This window comes from Malaclemys terrapin, chromosome 17 (genome assembly GCF_027887155.1).
Source record: "Malaclemys terrapin pileata isolate rMalTer1 chromosome 17, rMalTer1.hap1, whole genome shotgun sequence".
In the NCBI taxonomy this organism is placed as follows: domain Eukaryota; kingdom Metazoa; phylum Chordata; order Testudines; family Emydidae; genus Malaclemys; species Malaclemys terrapin.
In genome coordinates this window covers 6,568,163-6,586,251 of record NC_071521.1, presented here as the reverse complement: position 1 = coordinate 6,586,251, position 18,089 = coordinate 6,568,163, and the positions used below count along the sequence as shown (strand labels likewise).

At 53.1% G+C, this 18,089-nt stretch overlaps 2 protein-coding genes across 2 annotated transcripts; both read left to right on the top strand.

Annotated features, from left to right (window-relative positions):
* The first annotated feature begins 1,056 nt into the window (after positions 1-1,056).
* Positions 1,057-3,516, top strand: DNLZ (DNL-type zinc finger). The gene is made up of 3 exons (XM_054007429.1): positions 1,057-1,290; positions 2,342-2,481; positions 3,236-3,516. Exons 1-3 carry the CDS (start codon positions 1,072-1,074, stop codon positions 3,405-3,407), a joined length of 531 nt encoding a protein of 176 aa, XP_053863404.1. The 5' UTR covers positions 1,057-1,071; the 3' UTR covers positions 3,408-3,516.
* Positions 3,517-8,959: 5,443 nt separating this feature from the next.
* On the top strand, positions 8,960-14,705 carry LOC128825390 (uncharacterized). The gene is made up of 8 exons (XM_054007875.1): positions 8,960-8,979; positions 9,394-9,521; positions 9,964-10,128; positions 10,953-11,156; positions 12,030-12,156; positions 12,696-12,870; positions 13,620-13,722; positions 14,599-14,705. The coding sequence occupies exons 1-8, from the start codon at positions 8,960-8,962 to the stop codon at positions 14,703-14,705; spliced, it is 1,029 nt and encodes a 342-aa protein (XP_053863850.1).
* Positions 14,706-18,089: the final 3,384 nt, after the last annotated feature.

Sequence of the window (18,089 nt, the reverse complement as noted above, 5' to 3'; positions counted from 1 at the left end):
AGCAACTATAAAAGCAAACCCCCAACAGCAGAGGTTTGACCAAAACTACTTTAGCTCCACAGTCTTGAATAGCGTTTTGAATATACATCAGTTACTGTTATGTTAAGCATAGCTAAGGCTCTGTGTACTATCCGAAAGAGAGTACTAGTGTGCTGAGTGTGACTTTGACTGCTGGTGTATGGGGTAGATGCCCAATGGTAATAGCAAAGGAGAGAACACGCTCCTTGCAGGTTACCTGCTGTCCTTCTGCCCACCTGCAACTGGACCTATACAGCTGCAAACTGTAACAGGTTTTTATTTCTCTTGGATATTCAGTCAGCCAGAGGTTGCTGAGGTTTCTCGTACCCCTCTGATAAGTGGGATGTGAGACCTTACTGGGCCCTGGCTTCTTCCTTTAGTAGTAAATAGCCTTGGCACTGAAGGGCTCTCTCTGGGTCTGGGGTCTGCCCAAGCTGTGGACAGAGCACCAGGCTGGCCAGAGCTCAGGATGACTAACGAGGGTGTCCCTTTCATGTGCATGGTGACAGGGGGGTAGATGCGCCTCTCGAGGGCCACCCACCCGGGGTGGGGGACAGACAGAGCAGTAGGCTTGGGGGGGACAGCGCCACACACTCCAAGGGGGAAGGAGGGAGGGATCCCCTCTATTAGACCGATTTCTCGGGTGGAACGGGCCCATGGCTGTTGATTTAAGGCTATAGGATCTAAAGGCAGTGGGGGGGACACCCCCTCCCCCCCCGCTCAGTGGTTGTGTGTGTGTGTGGGGGGGGGGAGATGGGCAGGGCCTGCTTTGGGGGGCAGGGCAGGGAGCCTCCTGTGTATGATTTGGGGCATAGGCGCAGGGCTCCCCGGGCACCCAGCTCAGTGATGTTGGGGAGGGGGCCCCTCTTCTGATTTTGCAGGGAGAAGAGCCCCCCCCTGGTATCCCGGAGGGGGCCGGACGGGCTCCCCCCGTAGCCCGGTGGATCGGGTGCCCGAGGCCTAGCGGGGGCGGGGAGCCCGGCTCGCTGCCCACACCTAAGATGGCGGCCGGGGCCTCAGCGGCCGCCCCATCCGGGACCCGGAGCGGGCGGGATGCTGCGGGCCGGGCGGAGGCTGGGGCCGCTCGGGGCCCGGCTGGGGTCTGTGTGGCGCTGGGCCCCGCCGTCCCGTCCCAGGGCCCGGGCAGCCCCAGGGCCCCACCCCTGCTGCCCGGAGCCCGCCTGGCCTCGCAGGCTCTGCAGCGCCCCCGGGCCGGGCGGCGCCGTGGGGCAGGTGGAGGCCACGCACTACCGGCTGGTGTACACCTGCCAGGTGGGGCTGGGGCTCTGGGAAAGGGGGTGAGGGGAAGCTGGGGGGGGGGGGTCGTGGGGAAGAGGGTGTTTGGATGGGTGCTGGGGGCCCCTGAGGAAGGGGAGAAGCTGGGGCTGGGGGGGCCCTGGGGGGGGGATGGGAGTTGGGTGCGAGGGGTACCCCAGTGACTGAGGGCTGAGGACTCGCTGCAAGGTACCTGGGCATATCGCTGTTCTCTTTTGGGGGACATCTGTGTTGTTTTGGGGCTGGGAGTTGCTGCACGCTTGCAAATGGAGACTCTTAAACCCCATAAGAAAATGTTTTGTAGCCCTGCAGCCCCTATTGCAAAAGGGAAGGCGACTAAGGCCAGTGCCCACTAAAATTGCTTCCCCCTTTCGACTCTTCTTTTAGTAGTAATAAAGTATGTGTGTTTCATTTAATCCCTTAAATGTCTTACTAAAAGCTAACACGTGAGATGTCACATTGGGTGAATATTTTTGAATCAGCTACAGGGATGTTTTAGTTCATAATAATGTTTTGATTATTTGCCATCTGTGCTTTCATAGTCAAATTCAAACCTTTAAAGCATATCCAAAATAAACTTAAATACACAGGAGTTGGTCTTTCCTGAGGTTTAAAACACAAACAAGTACAATCCATGGTATCTAAACAACCAAGAATATCAGGCTTGAGAAACTGATTTGTATTGTACTTGACATTTAGGAATGCAAACCAGTGTGGTTTTTAAATTATTCTTTCAGCAAGAGAGTGAGGAAAGATCAATAAGTCTCTGAAATCAAAATGCGTTTGGGGCTATGTTCTTTCCATTGGCCCAAGTTCAAATGACATAGGAAGGTAGCATACCTCTGAGTAGCAAGCTGGTAGTATCATATTGTGGGGCTGCATGACCACTTTAGTTTAAGAAATTTTCTGGTTGGGGGAAAACAAGTCCTTTTTAGTACGATAAACGGTGTCTCTGACTTTGTTGGGTTGTAATATAGCTGTGTCTTTTTACAAAATAAAAAAAAATCTAAGCATCTTGGTCATGAAATTAACTTTGTTCACTTTCTAGGTCTGCAAAACACGGTCAGCAAAAACGATTTCCAAACTAGCGTATCATAACGGGGTGGTGATAGTAAAGTGTCCTGGTTGCAAGAATCATCACATCATAGCAGATAACCTGGGATGGTTTTCAGATTTGGAGGGGAAAAGGTAACTGTGTCAGTGACAGCAGCTCTTCCCCCTTCTCCCCCTTGACAGGCCATCAAAATATAGCCTAATCCTGTTTAACTGATACAAAGCCTACAAGAAACAGAAGTCCAGTGTAAGTGGTGGTTTCAATGCGCAGGAGAGTTATTGCTGGGGATAATCTCTGATTCAGCTAACTTTCTGATATAAGAAGACTCCAGTCCCATGGCCGAGTTTTCTGACCCGTTGCACATGCGTGGTGTAAATAATGGAATTGCCCAACCAAGGCCCACTAAGTGGGTTGTAACCAAAACAGTTAGAAAGTGCATGTTGCACTGATATCACGGTTGCTAGTTGCAGTCTTATTGCTGGATGTGATATTTGGTTCTCCATCAGGCCTTATTAAATCATTGCTGGTCTCTGGCTAGCATGTTCAAAGGAGCCTAAAGGAGTTAGGTGCTCAAATCCTGTTGAATTTCAAAGGCTTCCAACTCCCTTCAACTCCTTTGAAAATCCTACCTCTGTCTAACTGCAGTTGCCAAATTAGTGATCATGTTGCATGAAAGTTGCCCCTAAAGTCTGTAATCCCATCGTCTCCACAGTCCCCTGGACTAGCTCTGCTAGGAGGAAATGTTATATTCATCTTCAGAACTTGAATTCCTGCTAATGGTGAAAACAGAATGCAGCTGAGAGCACCTAAGCTTCAGCTGCAAAATCTAACATCTAGTCTCATGGGCACCTTTGCAATGTTACTAGTGTTTTTTAATTTGTAATCCAGGAACATTGAGGAAATCCTAGCAGCCAAAGGGGAGAAAGTGAGACGTGTAGTTGGCGAGGACGCCTTGGAACTGCTCCCAGAGAGGACTGCAGAGACTGAGTCGCAAAACCACCACACAGAGGGAGAAGGTGGGGAAAGGTCCTCGGAGTCTGGAGACAAGGGAACAACCTGATCAACAGAGTTCCTCTGCTCTGCGTTTGGCAGAGAAATACTTTGCATTTCTCTCCCCCTTTCAACTTTGTGTTTGTTTGTTTTTTTTTAATAAATTCAGGATCAACGAAGCCTTGGCCTCTGGTTTATTCCCATCCTTGTACTGTGCAGCTTCACCTTTGACCAGTCACATGGGAGTTGTTTTTTTACAACTGGAATCTTCATGTTCTCGCTGTAGCATGTAGTGGTGATTTTAAAACCAGCCTTATTTCTTAAATGACACTAGGAATCCTGCTTTGTTCTCTTGTTCCAAGCCTGGAACCAGTAGGTCTTCGTTAACTTGTTTGGGGCAGGCCCAGAGGGGGAAAGCACTAAATTAGTGAGTTTTTAGCAGTTCTCCTCTGCTATCTGCATATTTTAAGGTTAGTTCCTCAGCTGGTATAAATCAGCATGGCTGAATGGAGAGAGATTGACTCATACCAGCTGAGGAGCTGGGCTCTTAACGAACTGGAGCTTGCAAAGCCAGTGAGATTCTGTAGCAGGGAAGTATGCCTCCAGGCTGCTTAGTGGGGTGGGTGTTCTGCCTCTTGTTTCCCCACCTTGGTTTCTTTATTGCATCCCCTATTAACTTTGGGCAGCTTGGTAAATCATCTGCTAGAGGTGGCTGGTAATTGGGGCATGATTCCTCTAAGGATGAATGTTTGGTCTGTAGAATGCACTTTCTTATGGGGACAGGGCAGCCTGTGGCATGGGTTGTTTGGCTGTAATTATCCGAGAAGGATTTTGCACCCTTCCTGCCAAGGGGCTGCTGCAGTCAGGCTGGAGACACCTACTCTGTCTTCCCTCATCTCCATGCCAGCCACAAGAGCCAGCAAATGGGTGAGTGACAAACTGGAGGCTTCTGTTTTACAGGCACTAGAACTCCAGTTACTCTATCTTCTGCACCATGCCCTTCTGGCAGGATTGGTGTGTGCACATACAAGCTAGAGGGATGATGTTTAGTCAGTCACAGCTAAGATCTCCATTGAGGTCTATGCCAGGCATGATGGAGGTAGCCAGAAAGTAGTTGCATTGTCCTGGACACAACCTCTCCAGGTCATGCACAAACTTTCATCCTTTCATAATCCATCAGCAACACACACTGATTTCCTGTGCTACGCTGGGCATGTCTTGAACGCTGGGCTGGTGCCCAAATGCTCCTGAGTTCTAATTTGGGCTCTGCCACAGTTGTTACATGGTCCTGTTGGGCAAATCACTTCACGTTTCTACCTCAATTGTCCCTTGGTGCAAAATGGGGATTAGGAAACCTAATTCCGTTCCTCCTAGGGGTGTTCTGAGGATTGATTAAAGCTTGTAAAGTGCTGAGAAGATGAGCGCTAAGTCTGAAGTGTTTCTAGAGCCACTTGCCAAACACTATTATTATGGGATGTTAAAATCAACCATAGAGGGGAGTGATAGCTCAGTGGTTTGAGCATTGGCCTGCTAAACCCAGGGTTGGGAGTTCAATCCTTGAGGGGGCCACTTAGGGATCTGGGGCAAAATCAGTACTTGGCCCTGCTAGTGAAGGCAGGGGGCTGGACTCAATGACCTTTCAAGGTCCCTTCCAGTTCTAGGAGATGGGATATCTCCATTAATTTAATTTTAATTTATAGTATCTAAAAGGCTAGCAGGATGACCTAATGCACAATGATGTGTCTTGCAGCGGAATGGTCACATCAGATTGTCTTTGGGAAAGATGGATTGATGCACTTTATTCTTGGGGGGGAGAAAACGGTCTAGTCCCTGAGGTGTAATGGCCTTTCTTGCTGAGCTATAATAAAAAGTACCTGAGTCCTTATGTGCGCTTAAATATCTCTTTTTTTTTTTTTTAGGTTCTTATATGGCCTTGCCAGAGTATGTGAGCACCTCACATATATTAATTAACCTAGTGCCATTCGTCTGAAGCTGTCATAGTACTTCAGAAATGTTAATATAGCCATGAACAGCTCTGGGTGGAAGGCTAGTAGTATCTTCATGCTTACAGATAAGTCTAGAGTGGTTACATGGCTCCACTGAAGCAAGACTCCCACAGAGCTACAATTTACAATGGCAGCTCTCTGAGGAGGACGGTGCTGTCCTTGTGTGTGTGCAGCGCCTAGCACAAGGCAGCCCCATGCTTGAATGAGCCCTATAAGGTCTACCACTATACAAATAATAACTAGGAGTCGGGGGTCCTATATTCCAGCCCCTTGCTCTACCCAGTAGACACATCCCATTAGAATTTGTGGAAACAGGCTAGCTTATTCCCACCTCCCAGGAGCTTATTCCCACCTCCCTGTCTCTCAGCACAGTAAAAGTGCTGAGATTCCATTGTGACGGATGCTTTAGAAATGAATGTAATAATATATACTTGTCCCTGAGCACTGCGAGCTCCGTGCTGTCTTGGTAATCATGAACTTGCAACCGTATCTTTGAGAAGTCTCTCTTACCTGTCAGTGTATACGCTAATTAAGGACAATGGGATCACACTACTCAATGGCATGTGGCAAGGGAGTGACAGAGGGAACCCGCTGTTTAAACCGTTAACCTAGCTAGCAACGAACAAGGTGGAGAAGGCTGGAGAGCCACCGAGGATTCAAAACCAATGGGGGCTGAACACCTCTGAAAATCAGGCCACAAGTTAATTATTATTATTGTTTAGTCATAGACCAAGACTCCACTGTGCTAGGCGCTGTACAAACACAAACGAAGGGGTTCACTCTTGCAAGATCCACAGCAATGTTTCTGTAGGGTCTTCCACGCTTTCCATGTATTGGATTGGATTTGAATGGCCTGTTTTAAGAGCACCCTGGGAAGGGATGTATTTATTTGCATGTTGGGAAAAAAATCCACTTTTGCCTGAAGCAAATCTGCCAAAAAGTCTAAATTGGAATTTCTGTTGCTATTGTATATTTTGCTTTTCTCCCTCTGTTCCCCCCCCCCCATATGAATAATACTTGGCACTTTGCATCTTCAGAGATAATTGTTTGCTTTGCCCCTGTGAAGCGGGTTAGTTTATCCCTATTTTGTTATAGGAGAGAGAGGCCAAAGTCATGCAGCGAGGCAGCGCGCCTGAGAGCCCGTCTAACCACTAGACAACCCGTCCTCACTACAACAATGTAATTTTAAATAGGTAACAACTCTCGGTGCTTACAGAGCATGTTGCCATGTTCAAAGTGGTTTAAAAGGCTGGATGTTGAATTCGATGTAGTCATTCAATTCTGATTTCCTAATTGCGGCTCCAACCCGTATGGATTAATCGTTGTGCACCTAAGCAGGCCCCCTGGAATTCTGTTCCCGCCTGCAGGGTGAATGAGTGTCTCAGTTGTCTGTCTGTCTGTGTGTGTCAGTTGTTCTCTCCCCTGGCGTTTTGCACCTGCCCCTTTAACACTGGCTCTGCCCGGCCCCTGCCAGCAGGGAAGGCAGAGCCCGAGCTGGGAGAATTTGCAGTTGCTGCTGAGGGTCTGTGCTGGGTGGCCAGGAGGGAGGAGGAGGCACAAAGGGCCAGGAGGCAGGCTGCTTCCCCCTTGCACAGCAGGGGCTGGGCTGAGATGGCTGAGGTAGGTGCAAAGCCCCTTGCGAGAGGGGAACCAGCCTGCCCCCCATTCACTCCATTTTCTCCTTAGGAGAGAAGGGAAGAAGGGGCCGCCGAGGCTCCTGGGAATTGTAGTTTTTTTGGGATGCTGCTGCCCCTAGTAGCCTTGAGGGCTTATTCATAGCCTGGCTGGCCCTGCCTCTGGATCTGCAGAAGGCCAGGGGCGGCTGTGGCTTTAGCCGAGCTGGAGGTGTGGGGCGGTTGCTAGGTTTTGAGGCTCCACAGTCACTCTAGAATTTACGCGGCTGCAGCCGGTTTCACGGAGGCTCTCGGCACAGGATTGAGCCCCAAATGCTGGCAGCGAAGCGAAGGATGAGTCTGTGGCTAAGGCACTGGGCCGGGAGCCGGGAGAGAGGGGTTGAGATCCCAACTCTGCTACAGGTTCCCCTTGTGACCTGGGGCAGGGGGCAAATCCCTTTGTCTGAGCCTCTGTTCCCTATTTGTAGAAGTAGAACCCTGCCTTTCTCCCACGCTTTGCTGTTTTATCTTTGTAGGGCTTATGTACATGTAAAAGTTATTCCAGAATAAGGCAGAGTGTGAATTGAAAATGGAACAGCTAGTCCGGAATAGCTCCCTGTGTGGACATTCTTATTCTGGAATCAGTGCCTTTTTCTGGTTTATCTTAATCCACTTCCAAAGTGGATTAAACTAATTTGGAGAAAGGCACTCTTACTCCGGAATAGCTCATGGACAGACGAGTCCTGAGATCTGTCAAGTCTCTGAGGCAGGAACTGTCTCTTGTTTGTACAGCACCCGGCACAAATGGAGTGGAGTCTGGGGCTTGCCCTGCTCCGGTGCTCTAGCCAGGGAGCAGGGTCGGGGGTTGCTCCATGCAGCTCCTGGAAGCAGCAGAATGGCCCCACTCCGGCTCCTATGTATTTGGGCAGCCAGAGGGCTCTACTCCGCACGCTGCCCCACCCCAAGTGCCGCCCCTGCAGCTCCCATTGACCGGGAACTGCGGCCAATGGGATCTGCAGGGGCAGCGTCTGTGGATGGGGCAGCGTGCAGAGCCGGAGAGGGGACATGGCCGCTGCTTCCGGGAGCCGCTTGAGGTAAGCGCTGCCTGGAGCCTGCACCCCTGGGCCATCCCCTTGTGCCCCCAGCCCTGATCCCCTCCAAACCCCTCGGTCCCAGCCCAGAGAACCCTCCTGCACCCCAAACTCCTCATCCCCAACCCCACCCCAGAGCCTGCACCCCTAGCCGGAGCCCTCAGCCCCCCACGCCACTCCCCAGCCCAGAGCCCCCTCCTGCCCCCTGAACTCCTCATTTCTGGCCCCACTTCGGAGTCCGCACCCCCAACCAGAGCCCTCGCCCCCTCCCGCACCCCAACCCCAATTTGTGAGCATTCATGGCCCGCCTACAATTTCTATTCCCAGATGTGGCCCTTGGGCCAAAAAGTTTGCCCACCCCTGGACTAGAGCCCCCAGGGACTCGATGGCACCAAACTCTCAGGCTGCAGCCCCACACCCCGAGCAGAAATGTTGTGCTCTTCATCAGAACATATTGGAAGGCTTTGTCTGCTTTTAGAAATGTTGGGGGCGGGGTTGTGTGCACTCGGGCAGTCTGTGAATACTGGAGGGGGGTTTGCTGGGAGTAAATTGAAGGGTTTTGAAGTCCTGGGCTCACACTTGAAGAGGCAGTGCAGTCTAGTGGATAGGGCACTGGACTGGGACTCACGTGACCTGGATTCTAATTCCAGCTCTGACACTGACTTTGTAACCACAGGCCAGTCTCTTCACCCCTCTGTTTCCCCTGGAGACCTTTGTCTGCCTGGTCTCTTTAGACTGGGAGCTCCCTGGGGCAGGGACTGTCTCTTACGGTAAGTCTGAACAGGGCCTATTGTGCTAGGTTCCATATACACACATCGCAAGAGTCAGTCATTCACTCGCTTTCTCAGAGGAATATTTGTCCCAAGAGCAATTCTCAACAGCTGGCTCTGTTCATCTAAGACCCACGCAGCGATGCCGTTAGTTATGTCCAGGTAACACAGGGAGATGTGTTCAGGGATTGTGTGTTGTCCGAGCAGGGAGCCAGGAGTTCCTGAATTCTCATCTTCACTCTGCTGCTAAATACCTTTGGGACTTTGGGCAAGTTATTTTCTCCTGCTCTGTGCCTCAGTTTCCCCTCTCCAAAAATTAGGTAGAACATTGACTGACTTTCCAAGACTGTTCTGAGGAATCGCATCATACTTTCTAGTTATGAAATGCCAAGTATGAGCCGAGCCTCAGCCAGATCCATAGGTCCGAACAAACGCTTCCCGACCTCAGGGGAGTGTGAATTTCTCTCTGGACTTTGTCATGTGGGTCCAGCTCTGATATTATCTGAAGGAGGCAATAGATAAATAATATGTGCTGTGCCTAGGAGCCACCCAGCACCCTGGCTGTCGTCCGAGCAGGAGAGTGAGGAAGAAAAGAAACTTTTCTCCTGAAGTGGAAATTGTGGCGAAGGGGAGAAAAGTGAGCAGGGGGGATCGTGCAGCCGGGCCAGGGCGGACAAGGCGGGTTAAAGGAGCAGCTGGCTTGGGTAAGTAGACTTGGGGATAGCGGGTGGAAAGGGTGGCAAAGGAGCATTGTATCAATTATTCTAGACATGCAAAGTTTCTTGCACTGTCCTCTGAAGCGTCTAGTGGTGGCCGCTGCTGGACCAGATCGAGCCCGGATCTGATACAGTCTGGTGACTCCTGTGTTCCTATACCCCACCAGGGCTTTTCAGCACCATGGCAAATGTGCTTCCTGCCTCTCCCGACCATTTCCTCTTGCGTCACATTCAGATCCCAGGGAGGCTTGATACTCTGTATAAGAAAGAGTCAAGACACTGCTGTTTGGCGGCCCATGTGAGGAGGTGGGACGTGGGTGCTGCCGCTCCGGGGCTAGGGCCTGTGGGGGAACGTGGCAGGTGGCTGGTTGGTTGCGGTGGCTGGAGATGCCGTTCCCTTCTCATGCTCAGTGTGTGGGTGTCATTCCAGATTCCGGGAAAGGACGTGGATTCTGCTGCGACCTCTGCAGCTCTCCTTACCTCGTCGACCCCAGCCGCAGAGTCAACCAGCTGAAGACCTCTAGCTCTCTGCCTTCTCCACGCCACAAACGGGATCCCAGGCCAGGCCAGGTGCTGACGCTCTGCAACGCATGTGGTGAGGGAAAGCGCTGTCCTGTGGTCTGTGCCAGGCTGAGCTGGGCATTATCTGATGGACGTACCTTATGTTCAGTATCCGTCTCGTCCTCCTGTTCAAAGGATGCTGCAATCCTGCCCCCTGCTGGGGGAAAAATGCATGCATGTATTGAGCCATCCAGCCACTGCGTTGTGGTGTGTTGAGTACCTTGGCCCAACAGCCAGTCTGTATGTAGGGCCCAATCCAGCTCCTACTGAAAATTGGTGGCAAAATTCCCTGTAATAGGAAGAGGGTCAGGCCCTTATGATCTTCTCCCAAAGTCTATTCTCTGATTAGATCTGCGCAGGTGAGCGCTGAGAAGCCCCTCCCCCCCCCGGCCCCCGATGTCTGGTCATCTTTGAACATCTCTTGCCTCATGTCCCCCTCCCCATCCCATCGAGTGGTGTCATCGGCCTTTGCCTTTATCTGCTGCCACCCGGGTGAGATCCAGGAGCTGCAATGTGTGCAGAGTGACCTTTCCCTGCAAACAGTCCCCCAAGCCCTTCACTCTGATCCCAGGCACGTCTCTGCTTGGTTACTGTCCCAGGCATATAGTCCTGGTGTCCAGCCCCAGAGTGACATGGAGAATGTCAGTGGTGTTGTAGTAACTGGTATCACTGAAGCGTCTGTAGGTTTTTTAGCAGTAGCTGGGGGGTTGGGGGTGACGTACTGGGATCAGGCCTCTGTTACGTTAGGAGCTCTGCTCTGCATGTACGTGTGAAAAATGCAAAATATTACAGCTCGTCCCTCAGTATCTGTAATAACCATTGGCTGTAACTCCTCCGGGGGCCGGGATATCCCCCTAGGTCTGGCACTCGCCAGGCCTCGGAGCACTCCGAACGCCGCAAAGGATCCTGGGCCGGATGAGCGGAAGCAGCATGAAGAGCAGTTGCAGGCGTTTGGACGGGCCATGGTGGAGCTGCTCGGGGACCAGGATGGGAGCAAGCTCTGCTGTCCTGCCTACACCAGGAAACCCTGCCTCTGTCTCCAGAATTATCTCAAAGCCCCAGGTGGGTGGAGCGGGAACCTAGAGAGATGGACCTAGAGTAATATAACGTAGTGCTGTTAATCCCAGAGCTCGGTACTTAGTGCACTACTGAAATGCAGCCATTGCTGGGGTGGAGGGTGGCAACCAGCGAGTGTAGAACGTGCTAGTGACAGGGATGGGACATGTTAGCTAGAACACTGGGACGTACTTGTACCCTTTGAAAACTGCCGTGAGCATGGTGTCCCTCTACAGTCGTCTTGGAAAGCCCCACACGTCGGGACCTGTACAGATCTCTGTTCATCCGGCTCAGAAAGCGGGGAAGGGCTGGGTCACCCCGGCCAGTATATCAGCCTGAGGTCCCAGGTTGTTTAAAACTTCCACCTACTAAGTACGGGAAATGTTCCTGGACCACTGCAATGGTGCCGTAATGCTATCGGGAAGATTGACCGAGACCCGTGGCTTAGTCCATGTGCTTCTTGAAAAGCAGCTCAAGGATTCACGTGGCCCCGCCAGAGAGGGCACTGGCTGTAACTCCCAAAGGGTGGCACCTCGCTCCACCACTGCCAGTGTCTGCTTTGAGCTATTGGCCAATACCCTAGGGTGGGATTCGAACCCACAACCTGGTGGCGCACACAGTGAGGGTGCCACCAAGTGAGCCATAAAAAATAGTGCCCAGCATTAGTGCAATGCAAGGAGGGAGGAAGGCTGGGTCCTGTGTGTGCTGCCAGCCAGAGCCCCCTCAATCCCAGCCTCTCAGATCCAATCCCACGGGCCTCCCCTTCATGGAGGGCTTGGCAGCTCCTCGGAGCTGGGCACAACTCTTTGTAGAGCTCCACGTCCACACATGGGTCCATGTCCGACTCCCTGATGTGCTGACATGCTGTTCATGTGGCAGGGCTGGGCGAGAGCGAGAGCCGGACGCGAGCCCTCGAGTTCTTGAGGTTGCTGCAGGAATCCAAGCGACTGAAAGCCATGAAGTTCTGCAGCGCTGGGGACAGCCAGCAAGCCGGGGAGCCCAGGAGGCAAGCAGTGGGGTGGGGTGAAACCCATGGGGAATAATGGAGCAGCACGTCCCCTTGCTGAGGGGTGGCGCGCGTGGGCAGAGCCTTCCCCAGGCAGGATTCTCCATCAGGGCGACCTCAAATGTGTTGCTGCCGGGGCTCGCCCAGCTGACTCATGGGGCAACGCCGATAATCATGGACAAGAACAGAGTTTAGGGTGACGTCTGATCCCTTTCAGTCCAGAGAGAGAGACCAACAGGGAAGGGATTTTGGGCGATGACGTGCTACTGTCTCACGTGTCCATAGGCTCCCAAGGCCTCTGCAGACCCAAGGGGCAGAACTGGCTGGCAGCCAGCCTAGCTGGTTTTTGAGCGGCTATGTTGTCCAGTGGTTAGAGCAGGGGACTGGGCCTTGGGATTCCTGGGTTCTTTTCCCAGCACCGTTATGAATTCAATGTTTGGGGCAAGTGCTTTCCCCTGCCTTTCTCCAGTTGTGAAATGGGGGGTAGGCACCCTGATTCTGAGGCCAAGGCACAGCACTGTCCTCTTGATTTCCTCAAGGAGGCGAGCCGTCGGGCTGGGGAGCGGCCAGCAGAGATCTCGAGCCTTCGAGGACTTTGTCCTGAAGAACCGGAGGGTGTTGCGTGAAGAGCTGAAACTATGCGAGAGAGCCACGCAAAGGATTCTGGGATACTCCAACAACTTCCTGCATAAGAAGCTCAAAACAAGCAGCCAAGTAAGTTGAAATATGAATTCTCCCCCCCACCCCCGAGGATGGGGCCGTGTGGTGCTAACCAGTCTAGTGACGGGGGATGGGGGAGCGGAGTTACACCCCAAGAGGGTTGCTAGTGGAAGCCTGGTTTCCCCTACAGAAGCCTGCCAGAGTTGAGTGGAAGAAGGGGAAAGGGGCTCCTCAAGCCCATTGCAGAACTCGGCGAAGAGAAGTGCTGCGTGGCCAACTGCACTGCAGTAAATACTCCGGGGCCCCCACACTGCAGGGACGGGGGTGTCAGGGATGCCGGGCTCGCAGGAGCAGTGGGGCCGATCACGCCTTCAGAGCAAGTCAGTCAGATACAACAAAAAAATGAGCGTCTGGCATACCAATGCCTCTCTGCCAAAGGGTCCCAGGGGTTAGAGCTAGGGGGACTAAAAGCCAAAGCTCCTGGGTTCTAATCCCGTCTCTGCCTCTGATTCACTGTGAGACGCTGGGCAAGTCACTTAATCTGTTTGTGCCTCAGTTTCCCTAACTGTCAAATCTTTAAAATAAAACAGTCCAGTCTCCAGGGCTCTCTTCCTTTCCTTAGACTGCATTGAGCATTGGCCCGATGTGTTAGTCTGTCCTCTTCTTGCTCCACATGCCTGAGAGGTGGGTGTCCAGCCTGCTTTCACTCTGATGGGGGTGGATCAGGCGGCCTGGCGTGTGTATGGACGGTACCGTATAGCATACAGGTTTCCTATGCGCTGTCTCCTTTGGCTCCTTCTCAGATGGCCCACACCTACGGCCAGCTGCTGCAGCACTGGAGGGATCGAGCATTAATGGGCCAGTCGGAGGCTCGCCGAGTCCTAGCCGAAATGCCAACGCCCTCAGGTGAGTTGTCAGCATGTGGTGTGTCCCTCTGGTGATCGCACAGGTAAAGGAATAGAAAACCTGCCTTACGGTGATAGACTCAAGGAGCTCAATCTATTTAGCGTAACAGAGAGAAGATTATGGGGTGATTTGATCACAGCTTGTAAGTACTTACAGGGGGAGTAGACGTTTGATGATGAGCTCTTCGCTCTAGCAGAGAAAGGTCTAACACGATCCAGTGGCTGGAAGTTGAAGCTAGACAAATTCAGACCGGGAGTAACAGGGAGAGTAATTAACCCTTGGAGCAACTTACCAAGGGTCGTGGTGGAATTATTGTGGGGAAGTTCTGGGCTCTGCTGTACAGGAGGCCAGGCAAGATGATCACAGTGGTCCCTGCTGACTTTGGACTTTATGAATAAACGCAGAGCAAAGCTAGGGGTTTATCTGGAAACACGATGTGTGAACATGCCCCTGCCCTCTGCTGGCTGGAATCAGATCCCATCCTATAATAGCTAGGGCTGACAAAGAGGTTAAAAGGCTCGATGGGACTCCTGGAGATTCTCTTGGCGTCGATGATTGTTTGTAAGGTCTGGATCTCCTGCCTGCAGGTGCAGTGTCGTCTGTGTGGGACCAAGCAGCCAGGGCAATGAAACCCTCCAAACAGTCAGGGAAAAGCCCCACCGGAGTTCTGCTAAGAAAATGCACCCAGCAGGGGCTGTTGGTGCAGGGCAGATCCCTGCTGATCTCGTTCTTTTGGGGCCTGTTGCAAAGCCCATTCACATCCATTGCGTGGTGTTTGCATCAGACCCCCGATGCTCTGGCATTTGTCCTGGCTGTGCTACCGTCCGTTGTGGTGCATTCAGGCGAGAATCACACCGTTTCCCTGTTTCCCTGCAGGGGGCTGTAGGTGTAACTGTTACCGCTTCATATCCTGGGTGACTGGCTCCAGCCCGAGCACCATTAGCAAGGTTAACGAGCAGATGAAGAGGACGGGGGGGGGATAGGGAGCCCCCTCCCCACAGACTCAAGCAGTGGAGGAAGGTTGGTACCAAAGGGCTGTCCCAAAGCTGCTTCTCACCCCACGGAGTTTCTGCTTCGGGTCCATATTTTGCATTGTGTGCATTTATTGCTATGTTTTGCTAACTGCTCATGTAAAGGGCCTTGTGCAGGGGAAGGGGGACTGGCTGGTGGGGGGGGGGCATGGGGTGTGGCTCCTACTTTCTTAGTAGGGGTGGATCTGTTGGATGGGCTTAAACACTAGATTAGCTCTCTGTGCAAGCAGGTGTAACCTGGGCAGGCAGGCTACTGAGGTAACGAGGGCACCAAGTTGTGGCAATACCGACCCTCGTGCGTCAGGGCTTCTCAGACGGTCTTTGGGGTTGGAAGGGGATTTGCCCTGAGACATCACTGGCTGGCTGGCTGGGAGGGTGCGCGTGTCTTTCTGTGAAGCATTCGCTATAGATCACTGCCAGAGACAGGATAGCGCTTGGTTCTTTGGGGCAGGGGTCTGCCTTTCTGTTCTGTTTGTCCAGCACCAAGCACAGCGAGACCCTCGTCTGTGATCACGGGTGCTATGCTACAAGGACATAATCAGAGTCCCTGGGCCTGTGATGTGAGATGGTACTGTCGCCTGTGAGCCTTGAGCACAGCAGCTACAGACGAAGGACGCTCGATGAGCTTAGTCTGGCCTTTTGTTCTCAGTGAGCACGTCCCTGTCTGCGGGGACCCAGGGCTGGTGTGGAACCGACAGAAGGCAGTTCCCCAGTGTACCGTGATACAGCATCCTCTGCCTGCTTGGATGGGACAGTCCAGAGCCAGGGTGACATCACTGGGGCACTAACTCGCCCCATCAGCACATTTCATCCCGGAGAGGTCCCAAAAGGGCCAGCGCTGTGAGCAGCCTAGGACAGCCGACCGCAACGTACGGGGGGTTGGAGCCCCGAGCCAGCATATCCGTCAGTTCTGACTGAAAGTCTTTTCGGTGTGTGGGCCTAGACGGCGGTCACCCCAGCCGGCCCCCTGGCTGACACTTGGGAGACCACCTCTGTTTTAAGGGTGTGGCGCTCCCGTTGACTATCGGGCACGAGCTACACAGAGAGGCTGAGCAAACAGCCCTGATCTCAGTCTGGTGGGCGAGTGGCTGCAGGGTGGGCGTCTGAGGTCAAAGCCATGACAGGAGGGAGGCGGTGTAAAGGGGGTTATCGGGAGGCTGGGCTGTGGCACCCCAAACACAGACCAGATGAGCCGGCTCATTGTGTGTTCTGTGGCCATAGCCACTCCCCTTCTGCTCTGCTAACCTCCTGGCTTCCCGTCCCACCCTATAGGAGACCCCCAAGCCCAACAAGAAGGGTTGTGTTGCTGAGGAGAGAGCGCAATCCAGTCAGGCACCATTGCTGGCTTCCCCCTCCACAGCTGGTTCCCAGGAGCTGCCTTCAGTCTCTGTCCATGGGCCAGCCTCAGTGGGCAAGCTGCCCGCCTCTGTAACCGGCGTGAGTAGAAGGGCTTGTTTGAGGTGGACTCTCAGGCCGTGTAGTGCCTCGACCGGCAGAGAGGAAGGGAATCCAGAGGGCTGTTCAGGGAGAGTTGCATTCGAGGGCTGCTTTCCTTTCTGCTCACACAGAGCTGCTTGGTGCTGGCGGTAGCCGGTGGCTAGAAGGAGCCCAGGAGCGAGAGGTTACAGTGCTGTGGCAGCATGCGGGAGCCTTGCCCAGTGCTTGAACCTGCAGCTCCACAGAGAGCCCCCTCTGCCCATACGTGGCGCATGGCGTCCGGCCTCAGCCCAAGCCCTGGGGGCCGATGCGTTGCTGCTGGAGCAGCTTGTCTCATGGAGTCCTAGAACTGGAAGGGACCTCGCAAGGCCATCAAATCCCCTCGCCTGCGCTAAGCCAGGACCAAGTCACCCTAGACCAAGGGTTTGTCCGGCCTGTCCATAAAACCTCCAATGACGGGGATTCCACCACCTCCCTGGGAAGCCAGTTCCCGAGCTGAACTGCCCTGGGAGGTAGAAAGTTTTTCCTGATCTCTAATTTAAATCTCCCTGGCTGCAGATTAAGCCCATTGCTTCCTGTCCTACCTTCCTGGACATGGAGAACAATCCATCGCTGTCCTCTTTCTAACAGCCCTTAACATAGCTGAACGGTGGTATCCGGTTCCCCCTCAGTCATCTTTTCTGAAGACTAAACATGCCCAGTTTTTTAACCTTTCCTCGCAGGCCAGGTTTTCTAAACTTTTTATCGTTCTTGTTGCTCTCCTCTGGACTCTCTCCTGTTTGCCCAGAAATCCATGGGGGTGACCAGCTCTATACGGTATATACGCACAGCTGCGCCTCTCCCTGCGCTCTACAGATGTGGAGATCAAACCCCAGCACCAGTCGTCATGACTCTCTCATTTACTGGTGGTCTAAGACTGCCCAGTTGAGATTGTCCCCCCCCACCCCCGTGCTGGGTGCTGTACAGAGTTAGTCTCTGCACTGAAGAGCTTACTATATAAAAAGACAAAGAAGGGAGGGGAAGGAAGTGCTTTTACCCCCACGTAACAGGGGAAACTGAGGCACAGAGCAACAAAGTGTCTTGCCCAGCATCACACAGGGAGTCTGTTGGCACTATCTGGAACTGAGCCCAGAGCGCCAGAGTCCCAGACAGTGGGTTGTCCAAGCCCCTCTCCCCCACCCATCTAACAGAGGCCTGGCTAACAGAAAGGTTAAGGAACTGGGAATAGAAGCCAGGAATCCCGTCTTCCACTGCTCTGCCCCAACCACTAGGCTGCATTGCCCCCAGTGTGACCCACTGCTGTGATAGCCTTGCGACCTTGGCAGTGATCTTCCTTTCTGTCTCCCTGGCAGGCTCTGGACCCCTGCTACAGGCCATGCTTGTCTCTAGCATTGTCTCAGCACTGCCCAGCACTGGCGGGGAGATGACATCACCTTGTACCAGGCGGCCAGCTGGCACGTTCTCTCCTGCACCGGCTGCTGCTTCAAAAGCTGCTTCCGCTTCTCTCACCCCCTCCAGCCCCCTGCTGCACAGAGCCCAGGGAGTACGTCCGGTAAAACATCACCAGCCGTGGGCCGTATCCTCAGCTGCTGTAAATCCGTGCAGCTCCATCAAAGTCGCGGGGGCAGTGCTGACTTACTCCAACTGGGGATTTGGCCCAGTAACCCAAATGCTTTAGAGAAAGGCAATTGACGTGGGCTTCGCCAATCCAGGAACCAGTGCTAGGAATTCCCTGGTCAGCTTAACAACCAAAGCACAGGCCTTTTGTAAACGTAAACCCACTGGCCTGGCCATCTGTGGCTCCCATTGATACCTCTAGCAGGACAAGTGTTAGCCCCAGCGCTCAGGGCAGTGGCGTATTGTTGGCCTAGGGCGGCAAATTTGCTCTTGCCCCCTCCC